Here is a 14,275-nt window from a genome sequence, read left to right on the forward strand (position 1 = left end):
ATTTGATTCTAATCTGACATTTGCCATTATGCTGACAATTGAGTACATGTATAAAGAGTGACAGTACCTCATTGCTTGCTTCTTTATCTGCTCCACATTCTACAAGATACTTGACAATACCAAGGTGACCGTTTTGAGCTGCAATATACAGAGGTCCTGCACCGGTCTGAAGAGTGAACAGAAGTATAATAAGAAGATAATTTATCAAAAATTATTACGCTGTCTGAGTAACAATAAAGAGACGTCTTACTAGTAATGTTGATGTATACATGGAATATCAGCTGCCAACAATTCTTATAACCCCATTTAGTCTGGTCTTTATAACCATAACTAGTTAACTATCGTATGTTGATATTAATCAGATTATAGATTGTAATTATATACAATGTACAGAGAGTACCTGCATACAATATGAGATGATACAGCCAAATTAAACACTCTTCGAAATGTTACACCAACATTCCTGTTTTAAATCAATTCTTACGATTTCAACCATACATGTATATTTAATATGGGTTTATATACAAGACAATCTTGGTTTGCTCTAATAACTTTATGTTTATACTCTTAAACCAAAATCAACATTAGCAGTTGAATTATTCAAAACAATCACAATATATTTAAATGTTCTGATGCTAAGTCATATGTTAATAATTTATGACAGAGATAAAATTCAAGTTAATCCAAAAAGTTCTTCTCTCTGTACTTTTAGTTTTTGTTGCTCACTATCATTAACAACTTTAGATATAATTTCATATCACTGATTCATTGAATAAATCAAGACTCAGATATTTAAATTAAATTTCCAGCAATATAACCATAGCACCAATTATTTCTATATTCTACTGCTAGTGAATCATACAAATGGCAAGAGTCTGCATAACTGAGACTAACATATACGTTGCATCAAAGGTCAATGAAAGTTGGCACAAAACATCAGGTCAGGTGATGGGTACATTCTATGCTTTGTAATTGTGGAGTTCCAACATTGGGTGTGCATCTACCATTAATGGTCACTTTTTTTGTATGCAATGTAACAAATACACCTTGATTTTTACTTGTCTACTACACACTCTACAACACATCTAAACGTGCATTCTATGTGTGAGTGGTAAATAAAATTGGTAATTAATGGTTGTCAAGAGAGATATCGATTGAGCCGTTCAGAGTATATAATTTATCATACGTGTTTTTAACAGAATGTGAACATATTCGAGTACTTACATTGTTGAATTAGCATTTATAAAAAAGAAGATGAAATGTGCCATGAAAACAAATATATATTGGAAATAAAAAAAGCAGTTGGATCTAAATGTGAATGTGAATAAAAAAAACTAATATCCAGTCTTTACCTGACCTGGCCTGTACCTGTGTTTTGTACCGATCATGATAAATTACCACTACGCATCGAATTAATGAATTGCTTTGATGTAAACATTGATATCGATACTGGTATAGTACACCCTGTGTCAAATTGCACGGATTGCAAACGTGCACTAGACTACAATTGCAAAGCGAAACTTGCTGGCAGACAGTACATACCGAAGTCAGAGGTATTCCAATGGAGGAAACACCAGAGAGGTGGAAACTATTCTGTTTGCTAAACCCTCAGCAAAGGTGGGAGAAAACGAGAAAGTGACCTGTTCCACCAGAGCCAAGATACAAACTTGAAAAGTAGCAATGTACAAACTCAGTGTTGTGTGATTGTGTACGTGGGAATGCTGGTAAGACATATTGAAATAACTTGGAACTAAGTCAAGACAGATTCCAAACACAGTTGTCTGAACAGTTTGAATGTCCCATTTGCAAGGAAGTAACTGACAGGAGCATCCAAGTGTTTTGTAGTGATTTCATATTGTAGTGAGTGTCTCTGTGAGTGGTTTGTCCAATCTCACACTTGGCCTGAGTCTGTCATGTACACATTTCATTGTCATTCACAGTGAGTGTTACACCAACTGGCATTTTTAAATGTTTTATCATCATTAACTGCATCACATGATTATGAAATGTATGGTTGTAATTTGTACATGTATGTGGCCTTGGAAGACCTGTCTCAACATATCCATTAAGTGTCCATATTTGATAATATAGAGACCTTGATTATTGTGAAGTTGTCGAACCAACCTCCACTCCTTCCTATAGTACAACTCTAAAACAACCAAGTACTTCAACTTAAAGTGGATGCGCTGCTAAGAGCTTACTAGAGAAAATGGATAAGTTCAAAGATACCAAGGAGTTTGAAATGTTAGCTACAAAAATGATAACAGAAATGTTAGGTATGACACATGACAAAGTTGTAGAATTCAAGACAGGAAGGACAGGTCAGTGTAACTATTTTTTTGTTTTAATACATTGATTGTATATTATTAAAGTGCACATGTTGATGACATGTGGGTATTTAATTTGGATTTTTTAAATTTTTTAAGAGAACTCTACTATGTCTTCCTACTTGACAAAAACTCAGTATGTAACAGAATTAACTAAATCATTGTGTGTAGTTCATTCACTAAATTAGAAAAAATCTAAAACATGTGTAAAATGTTTGTTACTGACTTGCAATAACTAATATTAAACACTTTTTAATCTTTTGCAATTAATAGAGTTACAAACAAGAAATTAGTACCTGTCATTTCACATTGTTTTTTCTCCTCGTATAAAAAAATAGATTTGTTTTATCATGTATTAAAAAATGCAAAATCAATACTATTTGTATATTCCATTTTAATTACTTGTTTGGTTGTAATTTAATTATTTTTAGTGATGAGAGAATTCACTAGACATACTTTAAAATGTAGAATACACTTCATAACATCTCTTGGCTGCTTGTGTGTACTTTTTGTCAAATAATAGTAAATTTCACTGAAATTATATCCCATACTAGTTGTCAGATTACTAAATTTAATCCCAGCTGCAATAAATCAATAGTATTGAAAACTGATAAATTATCAATATAACAAGAATGCATGCTGATGAATTTATTAAACCATCTATTTATGTGTATTTGTCATCATACCAATGGGTTTATGATTCTTTACTCATAATATGTTATGTCTTTCTTGGTTTGTGTGTCTGTCTTTGCCTATGCTTTTGTATATGTACATTACATGTCCATATGTGTACATCAATGTGTAAGTTTATGCATGTATGATATTGAAACTAATCCAGTATTTAATCTACTTTTACATTGTAGTAATCATGGAGTAAAACTTTCATTTTATTGAAAAATGTTTTTTTTTCCTCCATGCACTTAGGTGGCTACAGCAATGGAATTGCCCCATAGAAGGAGAGAATAATGACAGAAAGTGTGGAAACAACTTGAGGTTAGAGCTGCAGTCACAAAATCTACCATTTACATTCACTGTAAGGGGAACGGAAGGTGTTGGATTTAAGTGAAGTTAGGCTTGCACCATTTGTTGCAGTGTCTAATCTAGTGGATGTAGTGCTAAGTAGACTGAATGCAATTGACAGGTACAAATTACATAAATTTGTTCATTTTATTTCAGGATATGGACTTATATTTATTTCTACTTGTATATGCAGCTTTTTCACATTTCACCATCAACAACATTTTATAGAATTGCAGGTGTATGCTCTTTTTGTCATCATGGCAGTTCATCAAACTTAATGGAGTACAACCACATACCACCAACTGAGATCTGGATCAAAGTTGGCGGGGATCATGGTGGGGGATCTATGAAATCAACTCAACAGTCTCAAACACACAGTAGTTTGGAATCTATTTCTGGTAGGAGACTCGTACAAAATCTGCGCACAGCCATGGCATTGAATTTAGGAGAAGTAGATACTCTTGATGGGTATTTGTGGAAGTTAGTTAAATTTAAAAACAACAATAAACACTACCCTTCTTCCTGGCATGTTGTTATTCATTGTGCAGAGGAAACAAATACCAGTAAACCGTAAACAGGATATATTGGTTGGTGTATGTACAGCTCTATACATGTACACTACAGTGAGTCCAGTATGTGGATTCTCATCAGTATACTTCAGAAAATGTACAACTCATAACATACAAGTAAAACATTTGCATCATTTGCCACAATTGTTGATACAGTGGTATCTATATCAAGTGTAAAAATATACCGTTCGCGTTTCAAATAACTTCACCATTTGACAGGGTATACTTTTACATTTGTATTATACGTTTATAAATGTGTGGGGCAAAACAAGTGTTTGACTTCAGTGTTAAGGGTTGTAGTAGAGCCAGTGTAAGATGTTGACATATTACATGAAAACATGGTCACCCCCCCCCCCCCCCCTCTCATCTCACACATTCATAAATATTGTTGCTCTAACCTATCAACTTCACTTGTCTATGATTCCAGGGGTAAGGGACCGGTCAGTTTCTTCGGCCTGGGGGGGGGGGGGGGGGGGGGTCCGGTGGATTGCTAGGGGGGTCACCCTGTTTTTGAAATTGGCAGTAGGGGGGAGTCATGCTGTTTTCAAAATTGTGGATAGGGGGGTCATTGTGTTTTAAATTGTGATGGAAGAAAAAATCCTTTCTACAATGGCATATAGCCTTGTCTGAAATGTGGTACATGTCAATATTTGTTTTTGTCCCTGTTTCTTACATGAATTCTTTAATATTACTTATTAGTTCAAACATAACTATACACATATACATATACATGTATTACCTAGCTACCACACTAGTTACAGAACGTGTCATGTGAATGTTTGGCTGTTTCACAATCAATGCTTCACTTATATTGCAGTTTGGGGCAAAAGTGAACTTGAAGGTTTCGTAATGGCAATTTTCATACATAGTTTATAAATGAAGTTAATCTAAACTGTTCTACTCATCATGTTATTGACACAACAAATCACCACATCTCATCAGATTCCAGTTTCTATTATACACTAGGTATGACCACCTAAAGTTCTCTAACATACCGGTGACTTTATTATACATATATTAATGCCCCTATATTAATGTTACATGTCTATTTTAAAACGTACATTTAGGTTAGCTTTTCGAAGCTTGGAAATATTACCTCAAAGGTTATGAATAACCTAAACATTGCCTTAGTATCTCAAGCAAAAAACTCCATATCTGCCAGGGGGAAAACCCCAAGGACTCCCTCATTCCAGAGGTCACTCATACATTCAACCAACAATCAGATGCACCAACAACCTTTTTACTGTCATAATGGTATTAAACTTTTCTTAAATATTTTCACCCTGTTCTAATTTGAGATGATATTGTCTTTTCAAGATGTGAAATGTTTGCCAAGATAGTCTAAAATTGCCTTAATCTCCAAATCTCCCCTACCAATGATACTACCATTAGATGTGCTGACCTTTACTACATGTATATAATGACGCCATTTAACTTTTTAAGAACATATTTCAACCCTTAGTGTAAGTTATAAAGAATAGTTTCTGATACTTGCTGTCTTGTAAAGCATGGATTAAGTTATTGCTTGAAAGGGTCTAAATAGCGTAAATATTGGCTATAATATAAGAGTAAAAATCCTCCAGGGCTTCTAGAGGGAGACCCCCCAGACCCCCCACATGAGGTGGACATATCCCAGTCTCAAGCTCTTCCCCTCTTACTGTCAAGATGCTATCAAAGTATATTTCAAAAGTATTTCAACCCTATGTAGTTGTTTTTTACATGTTGGTGTTGTCTTGTAAGGCTTGGAAATTATTGTCTGAAAGGGTCTGAATAGTCTCATGAGGTGGACATATCCCAGTCTCAAGCTCTTCCCCTCTTACTGTCAAGATGCTATCAAAGTATATTTCAAAAGTATTTCAACCGTATGTTTTTTACATGTTGGTGTTGTCTTGTAAGGCTTGGAAATTATTTTCTGAAAGGGTCTGAATAGTCTCAAAATTGACTTTTCAGGGAAAAAACCTCCAGGGCTTCTAGGGGGAGACCCCCAAGGACCCCCTCCCATGAGGTATACACATCCCAGTCTAAAGATCTCCCCCTACCTCTTACTGTCAAGATCCTATCAAACTATATTTCAAAAATATTTCAACCTTATGTAGTTGCTTTTTACATGTTGGTGCTGTCTTGTAAAGCTTGGAAATGATTTTCTAAAAATGTCTGAATAGTCTCAAAATTGACTTTTCAGAGTTAAAAACCTCCTGGGCTTCTAGGGGGACACCCCCTAGGACCCCCCCATGACAGCTGTACATATTCCCTTCTCAAGCTTTCCCCCTACCTTTCACTGTCAAGATGCTATTAAACTCCTTTTCAAATATATTTACCCTGTGTAGTCAATAATTATAATTATGATAGTGCTAACCCGGGATCTTATAAAGTAGATGCAAGACAGTCAAGCAGTCCACACTGAGTCACGATCAAAAAATACCTGTCACTCATGCGAATATCATATATGGGGGGGGGGGGGGGTCATCATGTTTTAGAATTAAGTGATAGGGGGGTCAGCCTGTTTTGGGTTTTACAGATGGGGGGGGGGGGGGGGGTCAGTGACTTTTTGTCTGCCTGATGTAAGAATCCCCCCCCCCCCAGGCTGGAAAAACTGACCAGTCCCTAAGTCACTATTGTCATTTGGCTGAGTGGAGATTACGACTATCTCGTCATGATCTATGGAATGCCAGGGGCTAGTGGCATGTCCTAACCTAACTTTGACTTGTGAATTTTCCCTACACAATTTGCATAGTTATTGGAATAATAATATGTACCATAATAATTGATTTACATTGTATTGACAGGCAAGTACTACTGTTTTTGGTGTCTTACCACAAGGGAGACATCTCTGCTGCTGAACTCAAAGCACATGCAGAGACACACAGGTGAGATTGCCATATACTGTAAGATTATGGCAATGACGATGATGATATCAGAGGATGATAGTCAACCATCTCTCTTTCAAATATGGGAAATGGAACTGACGCATAAGATATTACAAAAGCAAGCGCATGAGAAGGTTAATATAGTTGCCATAGAAATGTGTTATTTACAATTTGTTACTACCTTTTCTATCCCTTTCACAGTATGAATGCCATATTAATTATTGTGGTGACATTTTTTTTTACAAATCCGAGTTTAAAAGGTAAACTACGTCAACAAGCTGGCTACACAGGTTAAGGGCCTTGAGTCTACATTAGCAACAATCAATGTGCACACTTACAAGCTAAGCACAGTCAATTAAGTTGTTGATGATCATGTTGACAGGTGTTGCAAGGCTTGTTTCAGTTTACAAACAGATTATTGCCATGCAAGCATGCATTTGTACTTGATGGAATTTTGAGAGTGAAAGATTCCACAAGGTACAAAACTGGTATCTTGATTTTCAGGTCCTGAGTTACTAGTTACTGAAACTTTTCAAACTTGTTTACTGTTTTAGGCAATACTAACAAGTATGTTTACATTAACCATGTTGTCTCACAGTTTTCATTTTGTTCAAGTAAAACTGTTTTGTTTCAGTGCATGGAGTTGATGTCTTGATCACTACAGTTAATACTGTTATTGTATGGTTCTTTGTTTTCATATTTTGCAGCCCATGAATGTCACTATTTGATTAACATATTAATAGGGATATTAGAATGGATGATATTAAGAATCAGTCAGTAAGCTAAGTTGGACAATGAGAGGTGTCTTTTAATCACTTTCAAATTTAATGATTAGTAATGATTAGTTTGTAATGATATCATATTTAGTGAAACATCATTAAGCAGGTATGAGAAGGGGTGGAAAGAGATAAGAATAAACAATATCTATAATTTGCTGGGGAACATATATTGACTGTCAAAGGGTCAACAAACCAATATTAAAAACTTATTAAAAACATTAATTTTATTCTCTAAATTTCATCATTAGGGCAAGACCTGCTTGTAAATTAAGATATTTCGATTATACTATTATACAAATTAATCCATCACTTTGTTTTGACTCTTGAGTATTAAAATAAAAACATCACAGCAAAAATTGTTTGTACAATGTATAAAGTATACTGTCCATTTAAGTCATGGCAGGGGTGACCCTGTGTCCATATATTTAGACTGTAAAACATTTTCAGCTATTAGACCTGTTGCCAGTTCCAAGATGCATCGTGTGTCTCCCCATACAACATTATTCAGGGTATGGTTGTCACCTGACTGTACCCTGGGTTCACCTAAATTTTTTTTTACAATGTATGAAGTATACTGTCCATGCAAGTCATGGCAGGGGTGACCCTGTGTCCATATATTTAGACTGTTTAATATTTTCAGCTATAGACCTGTTGCCAGTTCCAAGATGCATTGTGTGTCTCCCCATACAACATTACTCAGGGTATGGTTGTCACCTGACTGTACCCTGGGTTCACCCGTAAAATCCTTCTCTGTCGTTGATGACATTTTGTCTTTGTTCTATAAAATCACTCATAATTATAGGGGTCAACATGTCTTTCCATCATTTCACAATGAAAGTGTTATTTCAAATGTAATAAAGATAAAACAAGCCGAAAGGTAACAACATAGGAGACGTTGTCTCACACAATGTATCTTGGAACCAGAAATTTGTCTATTACTTCTAGTACATGTATTAATTAACAACATGATCAATGGATCAGACAAATATGTTTGTAATTTTTCATATTTCACAGATAGAATTAGTGAAGGCCAAAAAGTAATCTGTGGTTATGTGCAATAAAGGCAAGTGGTGCTACCTATAATACAAATAGTGTGTCACTGAGAAAAAACTGGACACATTGAACACCAGTGATATGTTGTAAAAAGTGAAAACACAAATATTGTATGGATAAGATTTTTATATTTTAACAGTGCACCTTGATTGATTTGTAGAATATTATTAGCTAAACATAATTTTTTGCTTAGCAAATTGCACTCTCTGATCAATTAAAGTGGGTTTCCTGACTATTCATCAGGTAGTTGTGGCACTGGTATCTACAACTTCAAACAAGTAAACATTTTCCAGCATCTTTATCCCATGCAGAACACAGGTTGTAATACAAAGACATGTAGCTGTAACTCAGTATCCTATCATCAACACTATATAATCGAGTGAGTTGGGGGGGGGGGGGGGGGGGGGGGTTATAAAAATGCTGTTTATTTGCTAATCTAACTATTTTCTGCTATTAGCTCATATTGCATATATGTGAAATCAAAATGGAATGTAGAAAATTATGAAAAAGTATCAAAGGATTGTAAATAGTATGTTACGCAGACAGACAGTTAAAATAAAGATATTCATTATGTGTTATTGTATTCCAAACTCTGCAGTATTATAACCAAATGTTTGAATCTCACATTTTCACATAACTGCCTTTTTTATCAGTGAACCAATAACAATGACGTAGATGACATATTTTTGTGGAGGAGAAACTTTACCAATGGTTCTGCTAGACAACATATCACACCTACAATTTGATTCTAATCTGACATTTGCCTTTATGCTGACAATTGAGTACATGTATAAGAGTGACAGTACCTCTTTGCTTGCTTCTTTATCTGCTCCACATTCTACAAGATACTTGACAATACCAAGGTGACCATTCTGAGCTGCAATGAAGAGAGGTCCTGCACCGCCCTGAAGGGAGAAAGGAAATATATTCAGTCTGATAAGATTATTTGTCAAAATTTATTATACCGTCTGAGTAACAATAAACAGAAGTCTTGCTAGTAATGTTGATGTATATATGGAATACCAGCCAACAATTCTTATAACCCATTAAGTCTGGTCTTTATAACCATAACTAGCTAACTATCCTATTTTAATATTGATCAGATTACAGATTGTAATTATATACAATGTACAGAGAGTGCCTGCATACAATATGAGAAGATACAGCCAAATTAAACACTCTTTGAAATGTTACACCAACATTCCTGTTTTGAAGCAATTCTTACTATTTCAATCATGTACTTCATATGGTTCATATACACAAGGAAATCTTGGTTTACCAAAATCAATATTAAAACAAGCGACCTATCGGTCAGAATAGCTCCGCAGTTTGTTTTTTAATTTCATTTTTTATTTTGGTAACATGTAGAAGTGGTTCAGTTCTTCAGCTCTTCACTATGCAGTTTTGTTTTAGCAATGTAACAAGCGACCTATCGGTCAGAATAGCTCCGCTGTTTTTTTTAAAATTTAATTTTTTATTTTGGTGACACGTAGAATTGGTTCAGTTCTTCAGCTCTTCACTATGCAGTTTTGTTTTAGCGATGCAATAAAGTGGTTAGTGGTTCATATGATGTCTCACTGTAAAACACATTTTACACAGAAGTTGGTAATGTATTGTACTTTTATACCATAGTCACCATTTTATAACAAAAATCTACTGTTATGAAAAATTGCACAAAATCTCAGAAAAAAAATGACTGGGAAATGCACACAAGAAAAAGAAAAAAAAAGATGATTTTGAGGTTGGCTATAAATAATTCCATTGTCTTACAGCTTTAACCCTGGGAAATTTTAATGATGAATGAAATAAACTAGGGATCTAAAATAATTTTGAGGCAATTTGAATTTCAATTTTCTAACAAATTTACCAAGTCAACAACATTCAACTTGTACAAGTTGAGTAGATATATATAGGGAAGAAATGTATTAATTGCCATCTTAGTTTCCGGACGGCGACAATCCCCGCCAAGTACCAGAAAGAGAGTCATTCTGGCAGCCATACGTTACAGTGGTAACACTCGTTCATGTTCTATTACCTTTCATAAAGAAAACACAACGAAATGGTTGAAGTGATCTTTTTTTTTTAAATTTCTTTTCATCACAACAACAAAATCTGCGTGATCAAAAGTGTTGTAAACTAAACCAGAAAGAATTATCGGACTGGCTAAACTTCCAGATGAACTGGAGTAAGGTCCAAGTCCAAGTAAGCCTCGATAGTACGTGAGAAAATCGTCTCAAACTAGCGATACAACTTTCAAAATATAACTTGACATGTCTTCATTTGTTAGATTTATACAATTCAAGACGCGTTTTCACTCGAAAACAACAATTCTGTGAATAATGACACTCTGAACGCAGCGATTTCTCGGACGATGTTACCACTGTAACGTATGGCTGACAACGACTTGCTTCCGGGTTAGTCCCTCGTGCATCCGGGTACCTGGGGTTGTCGCCGTACGGAAACTAAGAAAGATGGAATTTACAGTGTTTCTTGTGACCGGCGCGGCGCCTGTCAGCAGACTCGGCCATTTTTTTTCATCATTCCATTGTATTTAAACCTTGTACTTGACATTTCGCAATATTTATAATTCTCAACAAAATACCTCAACATGCCTCACTTCGCTCGCACTCAAAGCAGCCCCTCGGCCCTCGCGGTATGATCACTGATGACATGACGAGAGAACCTTTTCGGATTTACATGTAAAACGGGGAAAGATACGCAAAACATAATGCAAAGTCTGAAGCCAAATTAAAGTTGTGATTATTTTAATTATTTTTACTTGCCAAATATTTGCATTTTGGAAATGGCAAGACACGTTCATGTCGTTTAACTTTACATGTGAACTGTCGGCCAATAAACAAAATTTGGTTGATTCACAGTACGCAGTTAGACTGCTCTTGCATAACTTCAACCGCATGCCTTCCTTACGCAAGTTGTCTTAATTCTGGTTCACTGTCACTCCAAATTGCACGACAATATAGAATTAATCACAAGTTACATGTTATCTAAAAACATCACATTTTTATAGTGGGTCTGAAGTGAGATTTTAGTGAGTACCAAGAACGTCTCGTGTTGTTCCTTGCTGTGGAAAATCACCCGGTCACATGAGGTCAGCTTCAGCTTCTGGTCGAATCAGGATAGAGTATGCAAATAAGGACGTTGCGGACTGGCTGATTATGTAGAAGGGTGCAGAATTTGGATTTGAAGTTTACAACCCTGTTTCGAATAAACGCTTGTCACTTCATGCATTTGGGCGCCCAATGCGTAGAATTATGACTATAGCACATATTACATTGCTTGTTTGACGTCAATAGTGTCTTTTGAAAAGTGGCAGTTTACTTAAAGTCTCGTCGAATGATTTCCAATATGGCGTCGGTCATTATCCTCATAATTTAACATATTCATTTTTTTTTCAAATTACAAAAAAAAAATCATAAAAAATAAAAATGAAGATGTGCTGACTTGAAATTAACAAACCTGAGTAAGCTACCCCCTGCGCATCAACACACCAGATATCAAAGCAATCTGACAATAAGTTTTCACGGAGATGATCAAAATGACATTTTATGAAAAAAAATCATAAAAAATTGAAAATGGCACAGATCAACTTGGCATGAACAAATCTGAATAGCCTCCCCCCAGGGAACATGCACACCAAATATCTAAGAATACTGACTGTCACTTCCGGAGAAAATAATGAAAATATAAAAGTTTGACGGACACCTATGATTCACTCTACTCTCTATACTCTATACAACCTATACCTAAAGCTACGCTTTCAGCTTTCGCTGACAGCGGAGCTAATAAAGTGGTTAGTAGTTTCATATGATGTCTCACTATAAAACACATTTTACACAGAAAGTTGGTAATGTATTGTACTTTTATACCATAGTCACCATTTTATAACAAAAATCTACTGTTATGAAAAATTGCACAAAATCTCTGAAACAAAAATGACTGGGAAATGCACACAAGAAAAAGAAAAAAAGAGGATTTTGAGGTTGGCTATAAATAATTCCAGTGTCTTACAGCTTTAACCCTGGAAATAATTTTAATGATGAATGAAATAAACTAGGGATCTAAAATAATTTTGAGGCAATTTCAATTTTCTAACAAATTTACCAAGTCAACAACATTCAACTTGTACTAGTTGTAGTAGATATAGGGAAGAAATGTATTAATCACCATCTTAGTTTCCGTACAATCCCAAGTACCCGAATGCATGAGGGACTAACCCGGAAGAGAGTCATTCTCAGCCATACGTTACAGTGGTAACACTCGTTCATGTTTGATTACCTTTCACAAAGAAAACACAACGAAATGGTTGAAGTGATCTTTTTTTTATTCCTTTTCATCACAACAACAAAATCTGCGTGATCAAAAGTATTGTAAACTAAACCAGAAAGAATTATCGGACTGGCTAAACTTCTCGCTGAACTGTAGAAAGGTCCAAGTCCAAGTAAGCCTCGATAGTACGTGAGAAAATCGTCTCAAACTAGCGATACAACTTTCAAAATATAACTTGACATGTCTTCATTTGTTAGAGTTATACAATTCAAGACGGGTTTTCACTCGAAAACAACAATTCTGTGAATAATGACACTCTGAATGCAGCAATTTCTTGGACGATGTTACCACTGTAACATATGGCTGACAATGACTTGCTTCCGGGTTAGTCCCTCGTGCATCCGGGTACCTGGAATTGTCGCAGTACGGAAACTAAGATAGCGATTAATACATACATCATCTAATACTTTAATTTACGGAGTTTCTTGTGACCGGCGCCTGTCAGCAGACTTGGCCAATTTTTTTCATCATTCCATTGTATTTAAACCTTGTACTTGACATTTTGCAATATTTATAATTCTCAACAAAATACCTCAACATGCCTCACGTTGCTCGTACTCAAAGCAGTCCCGGTATGATCACTGACTAGTCATGCTTGCATACGGAGTAATCTGGTGAACTCGATTCTAACAATTGTCCCTACTATTTGTTTAGAGTCAAGTCTGCAATATAGACTTGTGCACCACCTGTCATATGTAAGCATGGCTAACCACTGACATGACCAGAGAGAACCTTTTCGGATTTAAAATTACATGTAAAACGGGGAAAGATACGCAAAACATAATGCAAAGTCTGAAGCCACATTAAAGTTGTAATTATTTTAATTATTTTTACTTGCCAAATATTTTCATTTTGGAAATGGCAAGACACGTTCATGTCATTTAACTTTACATGTAAATTGTCAGCCAATAAACAAAGTTTGGTCGATTCACAGTCGGCAGTGAGACTGCTCTTGCATAACTTCAACCGCATGCCTTCCTTACGCGAGTTGTCTCCATTCTGGTTCAGTTACAGGGCCTCAAGGATGCGTCGCGAATTCATTGGTAAATCGATATTCCTAAATGTTATTCCAAAATTTGTGTTGCTGGTACGAAAGAAGAGATGTCAGTTGAGGTTTAGGCGTTTACAGTATCTAAAATGGTGGACTCTAGTGAAAGTTACTGCGAGTTGAAAATACCCAAAAATAAGGCCCGTGAGCAGCCATTCAAACTGTAATGGTCGCAAACTGAAGGATAGATTATATGCAAATGAGGATGTTGCGGACTGGCTGATAATGTAGAAGGGGTGCAGAATTTGGATTTGAAGTTTACAAC

General features: G+C 35.6%; 1 protein-coding gene across 1 annotated transcript in view; it reads right to left on the reverse strand.

Annotated features, from left to right (window-relative positions):
- Window positions 1–14,275, reverse strand: part of LOC144433049 (uncharacterized) — a 139,425-nt gene that overhangs the window by 110,597 nt on the left and 14,553 nt on the right. The window contains exons 2-3 of the mRNA XM_078121361.1: window positions 9,422–9,520; window positions 68–166 (exon numbers count right to left, since the gene is read on the reverse strand). Coding sequence (XP_077977487.1) covers window positions 68–166; window positions 9,422–9,520 — 198 coding nt within the window. The remainder of the gene's footprint in view (window positions 1–67; window positions 167–9,421; window positions 9,521–14,275) is intronic.

This window comes from Glandiceps talaboti, chromosome 3, assembly GCF_964340395.1.
Source record: "Glandiceps talaboti chromosome 3, keGlaTala1.1, whole genome shotgun sequence".
In the NCBI taxonomy this organism is placed as follows: Eukaryota; Metazoa; Hemichordata; class Enteropneusta; family Spengelidae; genus Glandiceps; species Glandiceps talaboti.